This window comes from Malus sylvestris, chromosome 3, assembly GCF_916048215.2.
Source record: "Malus sylvestris chromosome 3, drMalSylv7.2, whole genome shotgun sequence".
In the NCBI taxonomy this organism is placed as follows: domain Eukaryota; kingdom Viridiplantae; phylum Streptophyta; class Magnoliopsida; order Rosales; family Rosaceae; genus Malus; species Malus sylvestris.
Genome location: NC_062262.1, coordinates 11,014,338 through 11,035,338, shown reverse-complemented (window position 1 = coordinate 11,035,338; position 21,001 = coordinate 11,014,338). Strand labels below are relative to the sequence as shown.

General features: G+C 35.2%; 2 protein-coding genes and 1 long non-coding RNA gene across 12 annotated transcripts; all 3 read left to right on the top strand.

The window, feature by feature from the left end:
- The first annotated feature begins 655 nt into the window (after positions 1-655).
- Positions 656-6,625, top strand: LOC126615956 (uncharacterized). Of its 2 annotated transcripts, none has more exons than XR_007620953.1 (2): positions 656-3,179; positions 6,227-6,625. It is a non-coding gene; the product is annotated as an uncharacterized LOC126615956 (long non-coding RNA). The 2 variants fall into 2 exon arrangements; XR_007620952.1 differs by lacking the exon at positions 656-3,179 and adding an exon at positions 4,251-5,740.
- A 3,319-nt stretch (positions 6,626-9,944) lies between these two features.
- Positions 9,945-12,801, top strand: LOC126615951 (UDP-xylose transporter 1-like). 2 transcript variants are annotated; one of them, XM_050283895.1, is made up of 7 exons: positions 9,945-10,279; positions 10,393-10,532; positions 10,629-10,813; positions 10,956-11,023; positions 11,120-11,252; positions 11,407-11,568; positions 12,304-12,801. In XM_050283895.1, exons 2-7 carry the CDS (start codon positions 10,412-10,414, stop codon positions 12,664-12,666), a joined length of 1,032 nt encoding a protein of 343 aa, XP_050139852.1. In that variant the 5' UTR covers positions 9,945-10,279; positions 10,393-10,411; the 3' UTR covers positions 12,667-12,801. The 2 variants fall into 2 exon arrangements, with proteins under 2 accessions (XP_050139852.1, XP_050139850.1); XM_050283893.1 differs by having other exon boundaries at positions 9,946-10,279; positions 10,381-10,532.
- Positions 12,802-14,609: 1,808 nt separating this feature from the next.
- LOC126615948 (protein-tyrosine sulfotransferase-like) lies at positions 14,610-20,547 on the top strand. 8 transcript variants are annotated; one of them, XM_050283883.1, is made up of 14 exons: positions 14,610-14,975; positions 15,154-15,210; positions 15,339-15,412; positions 15,706-15,919; positions 16,015-16,086; positions 16,694-16,982; positions 17,124-17,264; positions 17,577-17,681; positions 17,802-17,949; positions 18,232-18,281; positions 18,376-18,444; positions 18,535-18,654; positions 19,333-19,458; positions 20,337-20,547. In XM_050283883.1, exons 3-14 carry the CDS (start codon positions 15,364-15,366, stop codon positions 20,475-20,477), a joined length of 1,524 nt encoding a protein of 507 aa, XP_050139840.1. In that variant the 5' UTR covers positions 14,610-14,975; positions 15,154-15,210; positions 15,339-15,363; the 3' UTR covers positions 20,478-20,547. The 8 variants fall into 8 exon arrangements, with proteins under 8 accessions (XP_050139840.1, XP_050139838.1, XP_050139842.1 ...); XM_050283881.1 differs by having other exon boundaries at positions 15,336-15,412; XM_050283888.1 differs by having other exon boundaries at positions 14,612-14,975; positions 15,754-15,919.
- Positions 20,548-21,001: the final 454 nt, after the last annotated feature.

Genomic DNA, 21,001 nt, shown 5'->3' with positions numbered 1-21,001 from the left:
GTTCAACGAGACTGGAGAGAATTCCTAATGATCCTTTCAGGGGGGTATGCATCATTTCTAATGATGGGACAATCACTCTGACCGAGAAGCCAATGAACTTGCAATGGAACTGCACTGATGTGAGGGAATTACAAGCAATGTGACTCCAAAGGCGTGCTATTTGTTGCCGAGGAAGCAAGAAGTAGTTGATTGTGCTTTCCCTGATGATAGGTTGGCTGAACTAGGATGTTAAGTAATTAGTGACGTGTTTTGCAAGTAACCTTATTCTGAGAGTTTTTATTTTGAGTTTTTTCTTTTTAAATTCGTACTTCCATCAATGCGGATATGGTGACTGGATTTAAGTTTATGCTTTGTGTTTGTCTCTGGATGTAAATTTTCCATATAAAATATGGAAAATTGATAAACTAAGAGTACACGAAGTAGAATCATACCATTGTAAATTAGTTTGTAGAAATAAACTAAAAGAATAAACGATAAAAGAAACATTACATATACTAATGAACAAACGAAACTACAACCTCTATCAAACTTTTGGTACAGATTTTCTGTGCCACTCAGTCCTGCGTACACTTCGATAGACCTAGCATTTTAAATCTCACCCGTTAATCCAATCCGACCTGACCTGTTAAAATGAGTATTTGGATGAGTGTTTAACGGGTCGGCTGGTAACGGGTTATTTTGGGTGAACTCGCGAAACCCCGTTAACCATTCGTTAACACCTGTTATTAAGAGCTTTTGTGTAATTTCAATAGTCAATGAGAGCTTTTGTGTAATTTCAATAGTCAATAATAGAAGACCCTCACTCTGTCTCGCATTGCAAGCCGCTGCTCTCTGAGAAGTTTTCCTTGCTTCTGATTCTAGCTCCCGTTCTCTCCCTCAGAAATTTTACTGAACTCCACCACTCTCTTCGGTAAACTTCGATTCCCTTCCACCTCTTATTTCATGGCGATTACTAGGGTTTACGTGTGATTGGATTGGAGATTTTGGGGTTTCTAGGATTTTGTTGTGCTGCTCTCTCAATTTCCTTACTTTATTTCTTGATGATCATTAAATTACGTGACAATCGGCATATTTTGTGTTTTTTTCTCGTTAATTGGATTGTTTATGCTATTTGGTTAACCGGGTTTCAATGATATTAGCCACATGTGAATGTATTATGGGAGGCTATGGAAGCTTATTTTCTGCATTCTCTGAAAATGCATTCGTTGTCATCTGCATTCTCGTTAATTGGATTGTTTCTGCCAACTCAAACCTTCCTGGTATCGATTAGAATTAGATTCGTTTGCTATTTCATATTCTCAATTATTGCTGGCATGCTTGATAGTCCCAATCTCCTCGATACCAAAATCTAGTTTACTGATTGTAAGCATTACTTTTGTTATGCATTGAGGATTAGCTGTCATTGGATTGACAATTTGTTTTTTTTTTTATAAATAAAACTAATCTGAGCTTGCATTTATTCAACCTTATAAGTAGTTAGTTGAACATTCAAGTGCTTAATTTGCCCAAAACCAATTGGGTATTCGTCTGTTTAGTAATTATACTCTTTGAAAAGTCTAAAAGATTGAATTTTTAAGCCACCCATTTCCTGCTATTAAGCACGATTGTATTGATCTCATTTTAATTTTCCCAGCTTAAAGTTGCATTCTTGGAACCTGATATGTCAATTTTTGAGCTAAACTTCAGCAGTTGGGTGCTTTTTGGGCTGCAATATATATGTTCCAGGAAGTAGAAGGTCAAAACTATTGGTAGATATTGTAAGAGTATGAGTATGATTCTTACAAGTCTTGGGATAAATCTTTATGGTCTCATAAATCTTTATGGTTTGTATAACTTTGAACTCTAGTCCAATTCTGATAGGGAATGGACAGAGGAGTACTATATATATGGTTCAAACCAATGCTCTTGCGATACCAACTTGTGTTGTTCTAAAACCTATTGATTAGAGAAGTTATTATCATCGTAAAAGAGGAGAAGGTTTCGAACACAGAGGCTGCAATGGCTTCTTCATCAGGATCGAACAATGCAACTATGTTCTAAGGGTTTGATTCTTAAGTCTGTATAAATACAAAGCTTAAACTAGATGAATTCTTGATTCTTGGATAAGGTGTTATAAACTTGTTCTTACATGTGGTATCAGAGTCATAAAGATTCAACCATTGAATTTGACTCATGATTAAGAAATATTGCATACAACTTCACTGCCTGGGTTTCGAACTGAGCTTTAGGGCTCTTAGAAATACATAAATTCAAAAACTATGTCGTTTTGTTTATAATAGAGCCGTTGGAAAAGGAATCGCGAAACGGTGTCGTTTTAGGTAATATTTTAATAACTAGATTTTTTGTTGGTTGGGAGATCTGGGTCTTTACCTTTTATGGTGTTCTTCGGAAAAGGGCTCTCCCTCACTGTCCTTCGAAGAATCTTATCTTCCATTCATCACTCATCTAAATCTAAATTTAAGACGAGATTGATGATGAGATTGATACGATCCTGAAACCATTCATAAAAGGGTATGTATTTTGAAATCTCATTGCAATTTCCTAAATTTTGTTTAACATTTAGACTGAGTTAAATGAAATTGGTGTCAAGATTCTGCAACCTGTGTTTCTCAATCTGGGGTTGAGAGAACTTTTTCATGCTTGCTTATTTGATGATAAGTATAGTAATTTAGTTGTATACATCTCTCTTAAATATCATAATTCACTTTTTTAAATTATTGCTTTCGCTGTGTTGATTATGATGTTTGCAGATTGAGATAATTTTGGCTTATTAATCCTCTTTGTATTTATTAGTGTAATGAATAAACTTGTATTTTGGTATGCTAATTGTGTTATTAAGAACCATTGAACAAAGATCATGTTATCTGCATATTGAGATTATCATTCTGGCCCTTCCTATTGACGTTAACTCGTTCATTGTTCTATTGTTTCTCTTGTTTTATTGAAATATGAATGAGAATTGTCTTTTTTTGGGAATTGGTGCCGATGGGATTCTTGCTGATAACTTTGTTGATGATTTTGGTTCGGCGTGTCTGTAACAATGGCGAGGTCCATGGAAATTTGGAATGATGACAATCCGCATGGATGGTTCTCAAGCATTAATGGATAGTTTGTTTCTTTGATGTGGAGTTGAGGAATCTCAGTCGGGTTGACGAATATGGGTCCAGTGATGCATTCGGGTAACTCTGTTTCACTATTTCATGCATGATTAATTGTTTTCCTATATACATGATTATATAGTGCGATGAATTGGAGCATAATAAATTAGGGCTTTTGCTATTTCAAATATGCTTGTTTATTTATTTATATTGTGAAGGCATAATTATACTCGAAATCCCTATAGATGCCACCTTGTGATTTACGTGAGATGTTTGGAATCACAATATATTTAATTGTGGGGAGCAGCACTTGCACTTCTTATTGTCAATTATTGATTTTCAATTGGCTTGATTTATGTCAAGTTTGGTTGGAATTAATAGAATTGACTGCATATCATGTATTCTTTATACGGTGCAAATCTATGATATTAATTTTCGTCAAATATGAAAGCTTGTGGGTGCTATGGAGCAACACATACAGAAGAATATATAAGGTAGATGTTTTATTGACCGCCTACAATGACTCTTGCGACATTAAACTTTTAGCCATTTACAAAATGTATATTCTATTATGAATTGGAAAGTAAATAATTATTTTGTCATCTTATTGGAAATTCATAAGATTAAAGATAAGCGGCTGTCATTATTTTCTCCAATGACTTGCTTACGAATCTATATATAATTGATGATGGTGTTGATAATGAATTAAAGATATGAAGATTTTTAATTTGGATTATTGTCAACTTATGTTATCATGTATAAATCTTAGGATTAATAGACTTGTTATTGTCTATGGTCTATTTATTCTATTATGAAAATCATGGAGTTTAAGATGCATGCTTATTGTATATGTATATTTGTAACTTCATTTATGATGCATGTTTCCGCTATTATGTATTGATTGAAATCACAAATAGGGAGGAAGCTGAACTTTGAGCTCTCCATAAGAAATAGTGGTCTTGATTATCTTGTTTTAAAAAAAAAAGGTCGTACCCAGTGCACAAGGCTCCCGCTTTACGCAGGGTCTGGGAGAGGTGAATGTCGGCTAGCCTTACCCCCATTTATGGAGAGGCTGCTCCCAAGTCTCGAACCCGAGACCTACCGCTCATGGGCGAAGGCACTTACCACCGCACCAAGTGCGACCTCTCTTGATTATCTTGTTTTAATCAAAACATATTGTTGTGATATATATCCAGATATTATCAAGATTTGGTTGATCTTGCTCGATGGATATTGAACTATTGAACTAGTTAGGATAAAATTGAATGCAAAAGTATTGTGCTTGCTATTCTGATTTTGATCGTTGTTGAAACTAGTGATTTTGGGTTTATGTGAGATAAGTTTTTCCGAATGGATTGTGACTATCTTTTGATGCATAGACTGTTTGCATAATGGTTTAGGTGTATATGACTAAACTGAGATTATGCAATTGGTGAGGATTCGGGAACCAATTGATTCATATCTCCGGTTTCTTTATCAGCTGTGTAATACATTCTTCTTATGCTTAAGTCGGAGAATCATATGTTCGAATGTAAGCATAAGGCTAAGAGTATTTAGGCCGGCCATTATAATTCATTTGGATGCTTAAAAACCAGTTTATGGTTTTATTGAAGCAATTGATTGAATTATTTGTGTTACTTAATTTGTTTAAGTAATGAGAAGGATCCTATTATGTTAGCATTCAAAAGGAAACAAATTTGGTTTCCATATGGATTCTGATTAGTCATTCATTGTATTGGAATGATTTTTAGTTAATATAGTTGCTATTAACTTGTACTTAACTTGGTTGTGTTAAGTACGGCCTAGATAAGTGGGAGCAAATTGGTTTGGTTTTGCTAAATGTTCACATAATTACAAAGTGCAAATTAAGTATGTTGTGACTTTTGAGTTAATTCTGTGATGTAACAGAAAAGATTCTTAAGTTCAATACTTTAAAATGCATAGGTAAGTTGTATGTGAGGTTAAGCTTTTGTTATCCAAAAGATTTGGTGATCGCTTCTATGAATATGATAATGATGTTGATTGGATCATAAATGTGATATTTATACAATTATGAATAATTTTAAGCTGACAACTTACTGTCAAGAATATTTGGTATTTTTTATATCAATTTTGGGCTATATGAGTGGGAGTAGATGTCTTGGTTTACTCTTAAGCTTAGATACATTGCTATGAACATGAACTGGACATTGTGATTTGTAAGTTAAATTTGCATTTTGTGTTGCAGAGGCAATTATAAATTCATTGTTTTGGTTTATGTAAGCTGGTTGTGTCTATGTACTAGTGTGATGGTAAATGACTTATTTGATCACTTTTATAATAATTTGAGATGATTATTTGTTGTGATGAATCATAGTCAAGTGGGAGAATGTAAGAGTATGAGTATGATTCTTACAAGTCTTGGGATAAATCTTTATGGTCTCAAAAATCTTTATGGTTTGTATAACTTTGAATTCTAGTCCAATTCTAATAGGGAATGGATAGAGGAGTACTATATATATGGTTCAAACCACTGCTCTTGCGATACCATCTTGTGTTGTTCTAAGACCTATTGATTAGAGAAGCTATTGTCATTGTAAAAGAGGAGAAGGTTTCCAACACTGAAGCTGCAATAGCTTCTTCATCAGGATTGAACAATGTAGGTATGTTCTAAGGGTTTAATTATTAAGTCTGTTTAAATACAAAGCTTAAACTAGTTGTGATTCAATTGGATGAATGCTTGATTCTTAGATAAGGTGTTATAAACTTGTTCTTACAAATGTGAGTTAGGCCATTTGGCGTCCATCCCTTGCACCCGAAGTAGAATTCCCTTCGGGTCGTAAACTAGAGTAGTTTAGAATAAAATATCGGATTATGCAAGATTAATGCTTACTTTTATTGTTCATTTGGTATCAACACTAATGGAAATTTCACTTCTTTATCCAGTTTTTTCTTTATGTTGGGCCGAATGAATAGAAACATTTAACGCTGCATGCATCCTTTGTGTTTTGTGATATAATTGTGTTTGCACCTTGTAAAGCACCACCTTGGCCTTGACTTGTCAAGGAAAAATATTTCCAATTTAATCCCTTTGCATCATTTTATTACGTCTCTCCTGGCTCTCTGACTCAAAATTTTAAACCATATAGGTGAATGAAGACACTGCAAAACCCACCCCAAAGACAAAGGGACGAAAGCCATCAATTCGACTTGTTACTGTAAATGTTGGCAAAAAAGCAGCAGAGGATGCAATGCAAGAAGAAGGTTGACATAGAGAAAATTTTAGTTGCAACAAGATGAATTTTTCGTTATGAAAGAGAAGTGCTGCAATGAGACGCTGATGGAGAAAGAGAGCCATTGTAGTGTGACATTGGTTGAGAAAGAGAATTACTGTGTTTTAGTTGATAAACAATTTCCCAAACCATGTTAAGATTCGGAGACGCATATAATTGATAGAAAGTCGAATTATACTATACAAAACGGGGCTGTATTTGATTTGGATGAAATGTAAAAAACAAAAAACAAAAAAAAATTGTTAACAAGTTAAACAGGTGACTTATTAGATTAACGGGTTAAGTTTGGATGACCGTTAGCTTAACGGGTTAGGCTTGGATGACCTATTAAATTAACAGGTCAGGGTTGAACTTGACCCAAACCCAGTAACTTAAGTTGTGATCTCCTTCGTAGATCTGTACTTTCTCTTATAACCGTAAGACCTCTCATTCTTCCTCAACCGACAAATCACAAGATCAAAATACCTATTAGTATAGTAATTCTTGGAGACCTTTGGATCGTGGCCATCAGCTCCAACAAGCAGACTATATTCATCTAAACACCACCCTGCGTGTTGCTCCGAGCCTTGATTCTCGTATAAAAACTTCCTTTTTTGCCCGACAGGGTTGAGATCTCCATTTTCCTCTGCATATATAGTAAACCAGTTCTTCTTCACTGAGTTCAATCCAAGTACCTGCATGATCAGTCTTGCGATGGATGTGCGAACCCATCGAGTTTAACCTCTTGACCTTGCATAAGAAATATAGTTCTTGATTATAGTGTTGATCTCCTCCGTATTCTTCCCAAATATTCCATGGTTCTTTGGTGCCAAAGAGGTCCTCTTCATGCACAAGGTTATCGTACGGCGGCATCAAAGGTTTTCTTTCAACAACAATCTTGTGGAGAAAGAAGCGAATGATTTATCGGTCTGTAAGACGGAAGCGGATACGTACCAAACTTCCCACGAGAATTAGGCATTGCTAACAAAAGAGAGACGATTAGACGAAGTAGTTCTTGTTTCTCTATCTGTTTGTTTAAGTTTTGATGGGAAAGAGAAGGAGATCGATGAGTGGTATTTATAAGCAAAGAGTATTGGAAAGTTGGAATAGGACTATAGGAGGTTTTGATCTAATTGACTAATATACTTGAAGAAAAAAGAATGGAAAGTAGAAGGGTTTTTGAAATTCAAATCTGGAAACTCGTATGAATTTGAACTTCTTAAGAATATCTCCTTGTCGAATCAGGAAAGGTGCGCCAGGTCTTAGCCTTTCTCATACACCACTTGTGACTATAGCAACTTGTCAGCAGTAAGGACTTGGGTTTTGGCTAAAAGATTTTTATTTTTTGTTAGCGTTTCTTCGGTCAAATAACAAAAAGAGATTAAGTTGTTTAGTTGGCCACAAGGTTCAATATATAAGAATATGGTAGATCATTAATAAATTAATAATGGAATCTAAAAGTTCACAAGGTCAAATGACCCCTCTAACTACAAGGTGGCTCTGCCGCTGGTTACATTACTAAGAATCGTCTGACCTATGTAGATTGGCATAGAATTGTGTGCTGTCAATTTTGACATGTTTTTTATTTTTTAGATGTTTTGTTGTGTGGATCCTAATAATGCACCAGTAAAAAATCATGAAAATTAGTTTTGATTGGTTTTCTTTTGAAGATTGGCCTTGCCTCACACCATACCGGTGTGTTGAGTTCTAATTTACCATACCAGGAGCTTTTCGTTAAAATTCCTTAATAATAAAAACATATGGGTTAGAGCAAAAGAAAATTTGGCATTGCCATATAGGCCTTCAAATTCACATTTGACATTTTTCTTCTCTTGAAATCTCCATTGGAGATGCTTTATCTAATTAACTTGACAAGCGTGATAATAGGCCTCAAACCCTCCAACCAAATCACACCACATGCACCACCATGAGCTCTCATGAGAAGTAATGGTTTCCTCTTACAAGAAACCCTAAACTCTTGAATTTTCATTCATCTTCTGAATCGACCCTAGACATCAGATATGCCTTGCCTTACACCATACCGGTGTGTTGAGTTCTAATTTATCTATTCCCTCCTTGACTGCAGGGATAATAACAAAAACTATTGTGAGGATTTTATTACCCATAATCACATGTGATATTTGAACTCAGACTCTCTTCTAATAAAGGTTAAGTTGAACACACTAGTAAATCAAATTAATGGCCATTGACATTTGAACTCATTTTCTAAATGTTTACTTGGAAAGTATACGTTCTAGCTAGGATATAAGACTACATTGAGCTAGATGATCAGAAGATATCACTTAACACCAGCTAAGATTCAAGACTGCAGTACCATGCATGTATACATATAGAATGTTATGACTTCCACATTCATGAACTAAAATGCGTATCACCCCAAAGCCGATCGTGTTTTAAGATTCTGAAAGGTAGGTTTGTTTGCTCCATTTATATGTCTTGGTGTGTGATGCCATAAAAAGGGGCAAACGATGGGCCAATATTTCTTTTGTTTACCAAAAAAAATAAATTGGAGTGGGACTCAAGTTTCTTCTTTCACCAGACACTAATTGAGGTTGAGGGTGCCAAACAATTTGCTTGCAATTGCAGATACCTCACCCTCATAAAAGAAACGTTTCACCTCACCTTCCTGGCTTGTTTGCCAAGACTTCTTAATATTTCAACCAGTGTCATGGTGTGCAAAGAAGTTTATCAAAGAAAATTCCATTGGTCTTCCCTCCCACCAAATACATGGACATGATCGGTCTAATCAGACTTGATCAGTCTCAGTCGCTAATGATTACTGGCTAGCTAGAAGATGAAACATCAATTGTTGACAAAAAAAAATTGACCATGGTAATTTTTGGATTTTTTTTTTGTAAGTATAACAATATATTTTATACTAAGAGAAGAAAGAGTTCGGCTAAACGACACAATGTGCAACCTAATTTGGTATCAAATTCGCCATCCACGAGATTCGAACCTAAAGCCTCTTACTTATAAGTGAAGAGGAATATCATACTGTAATACTGAATGACGGTAATTTTTGGACTTATATCATGCCAAAATCCATATGAATTCGATCAATCAGCAAAAGAGATCTTTAATTAGGTTGTTTTTTTTTTTTTGTCGAAAATGGGATTTTTTATTTGGTTAAAAATGGTTTTTTAATTAGATTATCAAAAATTGCTTTACCAAGCAATGAATCCAATTCATGCGTTTGAGAGTTAAAACTTAAAAGTCATCTTCAAATGTAAAGTAAATTACTTGGTGAACAAAATTTCATCATGTGCATCAAAGACTCTTTTCCAATTCACTTTCCAAATAGGAAGTGGGAGGTTCTTTCTGGGATTCAAATTAATATCAGGTTGACATCTTAACGGTCATTTTTATTTGACTGTCAGTTGCAAGGTTTGCTTATACTTTCCGTTAACTTGCTTCTGAATAAACAGGAAAGGAACATGTGATAAATAAAATATCCTTCGACCCAGAAAAAAAAGATAAATAGAAGATCCAAATAATATTGTTTTAAATTTAACGGCGTTTGGCACCAACCACAAAAACCATCTAAAATAAAAAGGGTGCAAAACCTTTGCATTCTTATACAAGTCAATTATTGCCACGGCAATACTATTCTCTCTCTCTCCATTTCTCTCTCTGAGTTCGTGGTTCAATTAAAGCTTGGTCTTTCATATCCAACTCCACCATCAGTTTGTAAAGCTAGGGTTGCATGGAGTTGTAAGATTCTTAGCTACGTATTGTACATATATATATATACATACATATGAATCCTTAGCAAATCATAATTGGCACATTTGATCATCTCAAAAGGTTGACAAGTAGCCTTGATCATTTGTTGCAATCGGTTATCTTTGCTGAGGTTTCTGGGGCTCCTAAACTCCCATCAGGATTTCTGGTTTCATTGAATTCAAGGTACTTACTCATCTATCTATTTGTTATTTTCCTTGTCATATTCTTATCAATTCTTTCGTTGACCAAAAAAAATATTCTCATCGATTCTTTACTGATCATAGAGTCCAAAGCAGAAACTCGTACAATCCTATCATGGGAGAAATGGCTGGATTCCAATTGGGCGTTATTGGTGCACTGTTTCTTTCAGTGGCATCATCTGTCTCTATTGTTATATGCAACAAAGCTTTGATGAGCAATCTCGGCTTCCCTTTTGGTAATAGATCAATTTCTCTTTCCTCATTTGGTAATAAACTTTTTCTTTTTTCTTTTTTCATTTCAATAATCTTTTTTTTTTCTTTTTTTTTTGCAGCAACAACACTTACCAGTTGGCATCTGATGGTAACATTTGGCACCCTTCATGCGGCACAACGTCTCAAATTTTTCGAGAGTAAATCAATTGACATGAAGACTGTCATGCTCTTTGGTATTCTAAATGGTGTTTCCATTGGACTGCTGAACTTGAGCCTCGGATTCAATTCCATTGGATTCTACCAGGTAATTTAATTTAGTTTTCTAATTTTAGGTCATATCTGTACGAGAAAGATGAGCGGTAGATATAGTACATGTAGCACCGTCGAGTGTCATATGTTCTGCACAATTGTCTTTGTTATAACATTTTGGATTCTTGTTTTTGCAGATGACCAAGCTTGCAATTATACCCTTTACTGTGTTACTGGAAACTCTTTTCCTTAAAAAACAATTCAGGTATCAAGCATTTTTAAATGGAAGTTCCACAAGTTATATATACTAATATATATTTCAAAATTAGTAACCCTTTTATTTTTATCTTAATTATTGCAGCCAGAAGATCAAGTTTTCTCTCTTCTTATTAGTTGTTGGAGTTGGAATTGCCTCAGTGACAGACCTCCAGCTCAATTTTGTTGGAACTACTCTCTCTCTTCTAGCCATCGTGACAACCTGTGTTGGACAAATTGTATCCTCGATATTCTTTTTATTTTATTTTATTGCACTTCAAATTTTTATTCTTTATTTTCCAACTACCTTCTGTTTTCAAGTCTCTTTTGGGTGGCTCATCTGGCTCAGTTGCTTGTAGAACAAGTTAATTCTTAACTAAGCTTCCAATTCAGCTAACAAACACAATACAGAAAAGGCTCAATGTCTCCTCTACTCAGCTTCTCTACCAATCAGCCCCTTTTCAAGCAGCTATTCTTTTTGTATCAGGCCCTGTGGTCGACCAGTTCCTCACCAAGCAAAATGTCTTTGCCCACAAATATTCTTCCATAGTTTTGGTAGGTAGATTCTTCTTTTCATACACTAATTGCAATTTATATTCCATGATTGATTTCAATTAAAATAATAACTGTTCTGGTATATATAATATGTCAGGCCTATTAAGATATGAAGAGTAATGGTTATGATTGATAATCTGAAAAAAATAATATACATATATATAATTGTTATAAACACTCTAAAAATCTAATTGTGCACCCCCAAACTCTATAATTAGAAAGAAAAATACAATTATAAGGAGTACATAATTAGGTTTTTGGAGTGCTAATATAGTAGTTTATATAGCATGTCAGACTGCTTAAGAAGTGAACAAGCATGATTAATTTCAATGAAACATTTTCACGATTCATAGTTCTAGTTGATGGTGCGATGACAAGTGCCTTCGCCCATGAGCGGTAGGTCTCGGGTTCGAGACTTGGGAGCAGCCTCTCCATAAAATGGGGGTAAGGCTAGCCGACATTCACCTCTCCCAGACCATGCGTAAAGCGGGAGCCTTGTGCACTGGATACGACCTTTTTATAGTTCTAGTTGATATAAAATATGACAACGTAACATATCAACCTATTTAACAAGAGAAGTTGCACATCTAAATGTTAAAATACATATAATTGAACGTTCTCTAGCCATACGTTGTCAAACAATCAATCTACATCATCAATTAGGTGGATGCTTATTTTAATATGTGGCTTCAGATTCTAACATATTTCTGCGTTATGTTTTGTTTATGTGTGCAGGTATTCATCATACTCTCATGCCTAATAGCCGTGTCTGTAAACTTCAGCACCTTCTTAGTAATTGGCAAGACATCACCTGTTACATATCAAGTGCTAGGCCACCTTAAGACATGCCTTGTTCTAGGGTTCGGCTACACATTACTTCATGACCCTTTCACTGAGAGGAATATAATTGGAATTCTGGTTGCCATTTTTGGGATGGGATTGTATTCGTATTTCTGTGCCCAGGAAAACAAGAAGAGACAAGCTGGTGGTGACCTCTCATTGGGATCTCAGATCAAAGATAAGGATGGCACTCCACTTTTGATCCAAGATAAAGATAGCCATGAGGTTAAGAAATTAACTAAGAACTCTCTTGTTTGATTGATAGGGTTTTTTTTTTCAGATCATATGGTTGCATCTGTATTATTGCAATCTGAGTTTTCAGTCTTTTCCACACAAGCTGTAATTTGATTTTTATTCTTTTGATTAATAAATTTACCCTTTACATATGTACAATTACCAGTTTTTTTTTTTTCCTTGTGTTTTTCTCTCTTCTTTTTGGTCTTATAATTTGTTTAGGGAAATGGTTCCCACGCCCTTATTTTTATTTCTGGTACTTGGATTGGATAAATAAAAGAATGAATAACAAAAAAAATTAACAAGAGTGTGAAAAAGAAAAATATTATGCCAAAGTAAAAAAATGATGTTAGAAAATCGTTTTCCTTGTATATAATAGTGCCTACTTTATTGAAGCCTGTTGTATATTATTCGTCTGGTCCACTATGAAATTGGGCTAAAACACAAAATAAATGAGAAGCCTTGTAACAACTAGACTGCCCATAATAGAATTGTGAGTCCAAAATATAGGCCCCGCTACTGCAAATGAGCACTTATTATATTTGATTGGGTAAGAGTTGGTCTTGTTTTTCTAAAATACTTAAGTAATGAAGTCTTATTTTAGTGAGATTTTTTAGTATGCTGGGAACACAACCTGGTACTTGGTGCTCATTCTTCTATTCATTTTTTTTTTCATCATATTATCGAATGTTCTTTCTCTACTGTTTGAGATGATTTTCATAGTCCACAAACTAGTGCTAATTATAACACCTCCTTCCATAACTCCTTTTTTGCTTATAAGTACATAAAGGGCATCCATGGCAATATTTTTGAAATAGTGTTGTCAAAGTTGTATTGGTAAACGAAAATGGCAAGCAAAATTTTGCATTTTTAAATTTTGAGAATTATGTCTGGTAGTTTACACTGAGAACGATGCTCTGAAAAAGAAAATCGCGAAAAATATCATGAGAATGAAATAAACAGTAAATATGCGTGATGGGAGTGGGGTGTGAGTCATAGCAAAGGTGATGGCGGCAGAAATGGTAGTTAGGGTGATTATGGTGGTGGAGGCAATGGAGAGGCTATGGAGGTGTTCAGTTAGTTTTGGAGAAGCACTTCAAGTGCTTTTGGAGTCCAATAACATTTTCTCTAAAAAAAATTCAGTTATTTAAGAGTGAAACTATCCACAAACCCCTTTTATCTCTCACACACCATATTAATTTATATCATTTGATCTTCAACAAAGCACTTACCAAACAAGCTTTTAAATTCAAGATTTATTTTGACAACGTAAAGATTTAATTTCACTAGACCAAATTCAGTCAATAAATTATGAGAGTAAGTGGTGCAATAGTTATACAGATTAACTCAAAATTAGAAATCGAACTAGCATAGGATGTGTGCAGTGGTTGCCCCGGGAACGTGAAAGAAACAATAGCACCAGGGCACAAGGAGCATTGCATATGACAAAACAGCAAGTGCGGATAGGCAGAGGGCTCCACTCTTTTTGGCCCCCACCTTGTATTATTATGGTAATTTTATAAAATGGTAGCAATAGTTCTTAATTTTAACTTGAGTCTTGATCTCTCAACTAAAAATATGTGACTATTAGTTTATTAACTCATCAAAACGTGTTGTTTTCGTCAACTTTGTTAGAACTTCCGTCAAAATAAGTCAAGGTGGAAGGACGATTGCTACAATTGAGTTAAAGTTTGGAGGCTATTTCTCTAATTGGGGTAAAAATTATACGACCATTGCTCCAGTTGGATTAAAATTGAAGGAACATTGCCACAATTTTCTCATTTTAATTTTTAACATTTTCTCATTGATTTAGCCTTATGTGACTCATTTTGACAAAAATACATACGAAACTAACAAAAAAAAAATCATAATAGTTTGTTTTGACGAGTTAAAAGCAATGGACCACTATTGTCCAACCATGAGATAAGAGGGACACGCTGTGTCGCACTACTAACAATACAAAATTAGTGTCCCCAAAAAGCCTTTGTGACCCAATCTTCTAACTATTTCATTCTTTCAATGCAACGAAACTTTCCACTTGGAGTAGCGCGCGCACAATTGTATACACAAACAGATAGATACACTGTATCTTTACATGACCATCCTCACACATAACCGCAGAGGGATTGAGTGATAAAAATCCTGAGAAAATCGGGCTGTTTGGTTGCTGAGAAAATTTGAATCCGGGTGGGTTGGACAGACCTACCTTTTCAGGATCTCTAAAGGTTCTGAAAGGTGGGGACCACATCCGTCATCCCTCATTCATCATCCTCCGTTTGTCTGCTACACTCCCAACACCGTTTATGAACACAACACCCCCGATTTCGATACAGGTATCGAATTTTGTTCCTTTCCCCCCTTTTCTCGCTCCGCTTTATTGTCGTTAGGGTTTCAATTTTGTGGGCTCTTATAAGTTTGCATATTTCCATATCTCGGCTTTGTAATTCCGGAAATGTCTGGTCTTTGTTTTGAATTTTGAGGTTTTGGGTTCTAATCCTGTTTGTTTGATAGGAAAATAAGAGAATTTTCTGGGAAAATTTTGCACCAGCTAATAGAATTAGTTTAAAGGTTTGCTGATAGATACTCATTTTTCATTTGATACATACATACATATATATATATACGTATTTTTATTTTTCTGAACTCTTTTGAAAGATGCCAACTTTGGATATTGTTGATTTTGTTGTTTGCAGCAGTGGTTGGAGAATAGGAATAAGGTGCATGGATCTTACTCTGAAATTCTCTGTCCTGCTGTTGCTTCTCGGATTCGGTATGTATCGAACACAACTTGTGTCTCTTATGCTTGCTCTTAATTGTTCTTATCATTTCGTAATTTATAGTCTTCAAGTTAGCACTTTTGGTCTTGGTAATATTGTACACTAAATATATGTTCGGGGCGGTTTAGGTGGGATTGTCTGGAGTGAACCTTATGCAATTTGAACCCATTTGAGTAACAAACGAAATGGGGACCGTGCTGTTCTGAATAAATTGTTTTTGGTTACTTTCTTTCTGTTTTCTTTTGGTTCGTTTCGTTGCAATTACTTGCCTAGTTATATTGGTCAGGATGCTATTCTTGGGGTTCTTATAACTCATCCACACCTTCTGTATCAGCAAATGCTTCGCCTTTTAGGAATGATTTTGGTCACTGTGAAAGAGTTGTCAAAAAATGGGCTTCTTCTTCACTTGAACAAGAAGTTAAAGAAGACAAACACACACTGGGGGATTTGCTGTTTTTTCTTCATGTCCCCAGAACAGGAGGGCGTACTTATTTCCACTGGTAATTCCGCATAGGTCCAACTTTTAAGCTAGATTGACACCCATAATTTTGACAACTGTATTAATGCATGATTCTGGCTATAAATACACTTGCAGTTTCTTGAGAAAGTTGTACTACAACTCTCTGGAATGCCCTCGATCTTATGATAAGCTGCGATTTGATCCTAGGTAACATCTTGAGTTCTATTTGTTAACTTTTGTTCTTGACATTTTCAATTCAGTGAATTCTCAATACTTTAGCATCATTTAAGTTCTAAGTTCAAATAATTTTGTCAACAAAGAATTAGTAAACTCAAGTATATACTATTTTATTTTTGAGCATTGAAATGTTACAAGGGTATGATTGATTTACAGTTGAGATGTCTGTAGGCTTGAGTGGTTTGTAGAATTGTGTTGAGAAAGTTTTGCAGGAAGGCTGTTTATATTTGGAAAATAAACTTGACAGATACAGTAGAATTTGGTAGCTCCATTTCTTGGAGAGGGGAAAGGTTTATCATTTATCATTTCAGCCATCTTTTTCTATTTTGACTGTGATATTCTACTTGTTGAGTCATAAGTTGGAGAAAAATACAATTAAAAGAAGAAAAATCACAAGGGTATCATATGTGCTTCTACTAGGTTTGCATCTTAAAAAGTAAAACTAAGCCTGAAGTCAGCTACTAAGTTGGATGCCAACAGAACTATAATATTCTGTCACCCTTTTATTAACCCTTTCCTTTCCTAATTTTGCATATATTTGCATTTTTAATAGATGTTAATTCCATACCCTTTGCAGAAAGCGACATTGCAGGTTGTTGGTTACTCATGATGACTATAGCATGATGTCTAAACTTCCCAGGGAGAGAACATCAGTTGTGACAATACTTAGGGATCCGGTTGACCGTGTTTTTAGTACTTATGAATTTTCAGTAGAGGTAGCTGCTAGGTTTTTGGTACATCCTAATTTAACTTCTGCAACACAAATGGCAAGACGTATACGGTCAAAGACTAAAGGAGTAAGCACGCTGGATATCTGGCCATGGAAATATTTGGTTCCATGGATGAGGGAAGACCTTTTTGCTCGGGTATGTTATTTTGGTTATGTACTGCTTGGACGAGTTGACCTTTTTGGTTCTGCAGCTCTCATGCACTTTTGGGATATTTCTGCTGAAGTGCAGTATTTCTTCTTCACATATTATTTGTAATGTACTGACTTTTCTGGACAGAGAGATGGTCAAGAGCATAAAGGCTCAGGTTATGTTCAGAGCAGTGACCCGTACAACATGGAGGAAGTTGTGATGCCATTACACGAGTACATTAATGACCCTATAGCTGAAGAAATTGTTCACAACGGAGAAACATTCCAGGTTGTTTGTCCTCCTATAGTTTTGAATAACATCATGGAAATCTTTAGTGCTTATTTTTAGTTTGCTCCATCCATGACTTGTGAAAATGCTAGAATGCTTTGCTTAGAGTCTTAGATGCTAAATAGTTGCTTATTTTTCTTAATAATGAGATTCCTCCCATAAGACCTTTTTGTTTGATTTTTCTTCTATGTGGACCCCCTAGTGGCTATAAAATGATGAGTTTATGAGATTTCATTATGTTGAAGCATCACTACGCACACATCTGTATATAATACTTTAATTTATTATATGGTTGACTTTCTAGTTCAAAAGGTTGCAGGATTGACAAACAACTCCTATCTATCAGAATCACATGAAGTGCGCCATTGCGTACAGAGGTATAAACATCTTGGTGAACATGTCCTGGAAGTCGCAAAGGTAATTAAAATGAAGTTTGAAAATTTTCCATGGTATTTTCAATTTTGTTATAAATGTTGTTTCTCTCAATATCCATTTTCCCGTGATTGTAATCACTGTAGCGATTTGTAAATTTTTCAGAAGAGGTTGGATGATATGTTATATGTTGGTCTCACTGAGGAGCACAGAGAATCTGCAACCATGTTTGCAAATGTAGTTGGCGCCCAGGTGATTTCACAGCTAGGAGGATCAAATTCTAGCGAGGAGAGTGCTGCTAACAGCAATTCCGGTCAGTGTGGCGTCTACTTAAAATTTCTGTTATTTAACCTTGTTCAGGTGTAGTACTCTAAAAAAATATGGAGTTGTACTATTTGTTCAGCGTTAAGAGCACAACGAAGTTGAGAACATTGAGTTCAACTTTGAACTGTGTAATGCCTCTAGCTGAGTTTTTTAGGATTACCAAATTATTTGCATAGTACTTTGGGTAACATGTTGATTTGTTATAATTGCTATATAGGGTTGATTTACACTACAATCTGGCATTTATCTTATTCCTCTGCTTGTTCTACAGAACAGAGCTACTCAGTTTCAGATTCCAAGTCAGATAATAATGAACTTCGGGTAATTAGAAAAGACCATCATCAGTACGTGGATTGCTTCGTATTTGTAAATTGACTTAGCAGCTTTCTTACTGCAGTGTTTCTGTATATGACAGGACAGGACCCCAAATGGAAAGGAAAGTAAGATTGCTTCACCTGACACTGTTGAAGCAGTGAAAGGAAATGTAAGCCATTTTGCATATTGAGTTATTGACACAATGATAGTTGATCTGGCTTCCACTTTGTTGACTTTGATCCTCTCTACACCTTATTAGATGACTGTGGGAGAGCTTATGGAAGCTTATGAAGACTGCATTTCTAGTTTACGAAACACCCAAGCGAACCGGCGCATCTCTTCTTTGAAGAGAATCTCCCCTGCAAACTTTACAAAGCAGGTAGCATTAGGTTTCTAGTTTCTTCAAAGTAGATGGTATAATAGATGATGTTTTGCATCACTCATTAATGTGTGTGCACAGCATTCATTCATCCTTGTACTCATTCTCTTCTTGGTTAGATGCACATGTAATCTAGAACATATATGAACCTGTGATTTATCGGAAATAAATATTGTAAAGCCTGTTGCCCTTGTTTGCATGTTGCTTTGCAAACTACCTTCTAAGCACTTGAACTTGCTATGTCAGTGTTGAGTTGCTATAACCCACCTTTTTTCACTTCTTTATATATAAAGAGTAGTTCTATCCACACACCCATTTTACTTCTCACACACTCCTCTCAATTTTTGGTTGTCGGATCGAATGAAATGAAGATCAATGGCCAAAAATTAACAAGGGTTTGTGGGAGGTAAAATTGGGTGTGTGAATAGCACTATCCTATATAAAGGGAGAGGGGGAGTTAGGTGAAACTATCAAAATACTAAAAATAACCCTTGAGTGCTAAAGTGAACAAGACACTCATATAATACGGATAAATTAGTAAACTGTATAATTAAACACAAACCAAGGAGAACTACATTGGATGGCCAATTGGCATGCGCGACAATGTGCCAAGAGGCAAAATACTCAATTTGGGCCCTCTCTTCTTTTAGATGTCATTCTGACCCTTAAAATTTACAGGCACGGCTCCAGGTACCCGAAATGGTCCTCCAGCAGATAAGGGAACTTAACCATCTTGATGTGGAGCTTTATAAATATGCACAAAATATCTTTGCAAATCAACATAAGCGTACTTTTGGCATCACAGTAAGTCTCTTTTTCAAGGCTAATAATTCCCTATGCCAAATACATATGCATGTGGCAGGATGTGCTAGACCATCTTATAGTGTTTTATCTTAATTGGTAAATTTACAGTCAACCATCACATTTTCAGTTTTGTCAGACTAAAAATTAGGCCGGGGAAGAGAAAATGTAATTGTGGTCGAAGAAAATAATTTGTGATTTTTAAGAAAATGAAAGCCTTTTTTAGGCAGCGTTCATGTTTAGAAATTGTTTAGATGTTTTACAGGTGGTATCCACCATCAACTTTTAAACTCTGTTATAATGGGGTTTCGGAATTGAAATGGTAATTGTTGCTGGAAATTGTTAATGGTGGTTTGGATTTAGAATATAGAAAATCTTTCTTTAGGCTGCTTGACCTCAAGTCTGTCTTGTGAATTGTATTCAACCAAGCATCATGGTTATTCTGTCCAATATCATATCCCGACTGTTTCTCTATCATGAGAGAGTAGCTTGGGTTTATTCCACAAGTACGATAACCATTAGACATTCACTGGGAACCTCTATCTAGTCTCCTTATTAGTACGTATGTGGTTATTTTCTTTTATGCCTATTTCGTGTTCCAGCTTTTATTATCGCCTTGAAGTGTGGTGATAGCCTTGTTCTTGAACATGTTGCCTACTTATTTTACACAGTCTGTACATAATCATTGAACTGATCCTGTACTCTTGCTCTTTTACACAGTCTGCTTCATTATTTTGTTTAGCTGTTTACGGAAAACTGAAGTTTGTATTTCTGTGTTGTCCCGTTGGGGGGAGATGCAGGAAGAAATTTAGCCTTCTTAGCACCCCAATTAATTTGATTTAACAAACTTAGTTCCATCAACTAATGCATCGAAATTGCAGGGAGTTTGGGAGGGGATGCAGAACAGCACATATGGCACGGGCATAAAAGTCCTCTCGTTAGGCGCGACTCTTGTTTTACTTCTTTTGGCCTTCTATGTATTTGTTAACGCCCAAAGAAGAACGTCAAAAGTCAAAATATGAATGTACCTTGATAGACTGGTGTAGAAATATTGAGAAACTGAGATGGAAAGAAGGTATCACATTTGCTTAAGTGTTCATCCTTTGTGTTTATTTTAAGGGAAATTAACGAAAAATACTTGAAAATTTTGAGTTTTAACGATAAGGATAAAATAAAAGGTAAAGTGAATAGTATCAGAATTGATTTTTTAATGTAAAAATATAGTTTTTCATTAAAGTGAACAATATCGGAAGTTTTTAAACTAACGAAAAAGATTTGAAAATTTTGAGTTTTAACAATAAGGATAAAATAAAGGGAATTTTAACGAAAATCACCTGGTACTGTTCACTTTAACGAAAAACCACATTTTAACACTAAAAAGTCAATTATGGTACTATTCACTTTACCTTTTATTTTGTCCTTATCATTAAAACTCAAAGTTTTCAAGCCTTTTTCATTAGTTTTTCTTAAAATAAAAGATCAAATAAATAGTACTATAATTAACTTTTTAGTGTAAAAATATAACTTTTCGTTAAAGTAAACAGTA

Excerpts from the sequence above, each read along its gene's own strand:
- LOC126615951 (XM_050283895.1), top strand. The coding sequence starts at position 10,412 with ATGGGAGAAATGGCTGGATTCCAATTGGGCGTTATTGGTGCACTGTTT. Across the intron at positions 10,814-10,955 it reads ATTCCATTGGATTCTACCAG|ATGACCAAGCTTGCAATTAT; the intron begins GTAATTTAATTT and ends TTGTTTTTGCAG. Across the intron at positions 11,569-12,303 it reads AATATTCTTCCATAGTTTTG|GTATTCATCATACTCTCATG; the intron begins GTAGGTAGATTC and ends TTATGTGTGCAG.
- LOC126615948 (XM_050283885.1), top strand. The coding sequence starts at position 15,364 with ATGGATCTTACTCTGAAATTCTCTGTCCTGCTGTTGCTTCTCGGATTC. Across the intron at positions 17,682-17,801 it reads ATGTCCTGGAAGTCGCAAAG|AAGAGGTTGGATGATATGTT; the intron begins GTAATTAAAATG and ends TAAATTTTTCAG. Across the intron at positions 18,282-18,375 it reads CAGATAATAATGAACTTCGG|GACAGGACCCCAAATGGAAA; the intron begins GTAATTAGAAAA and ends TGTATATGACAG.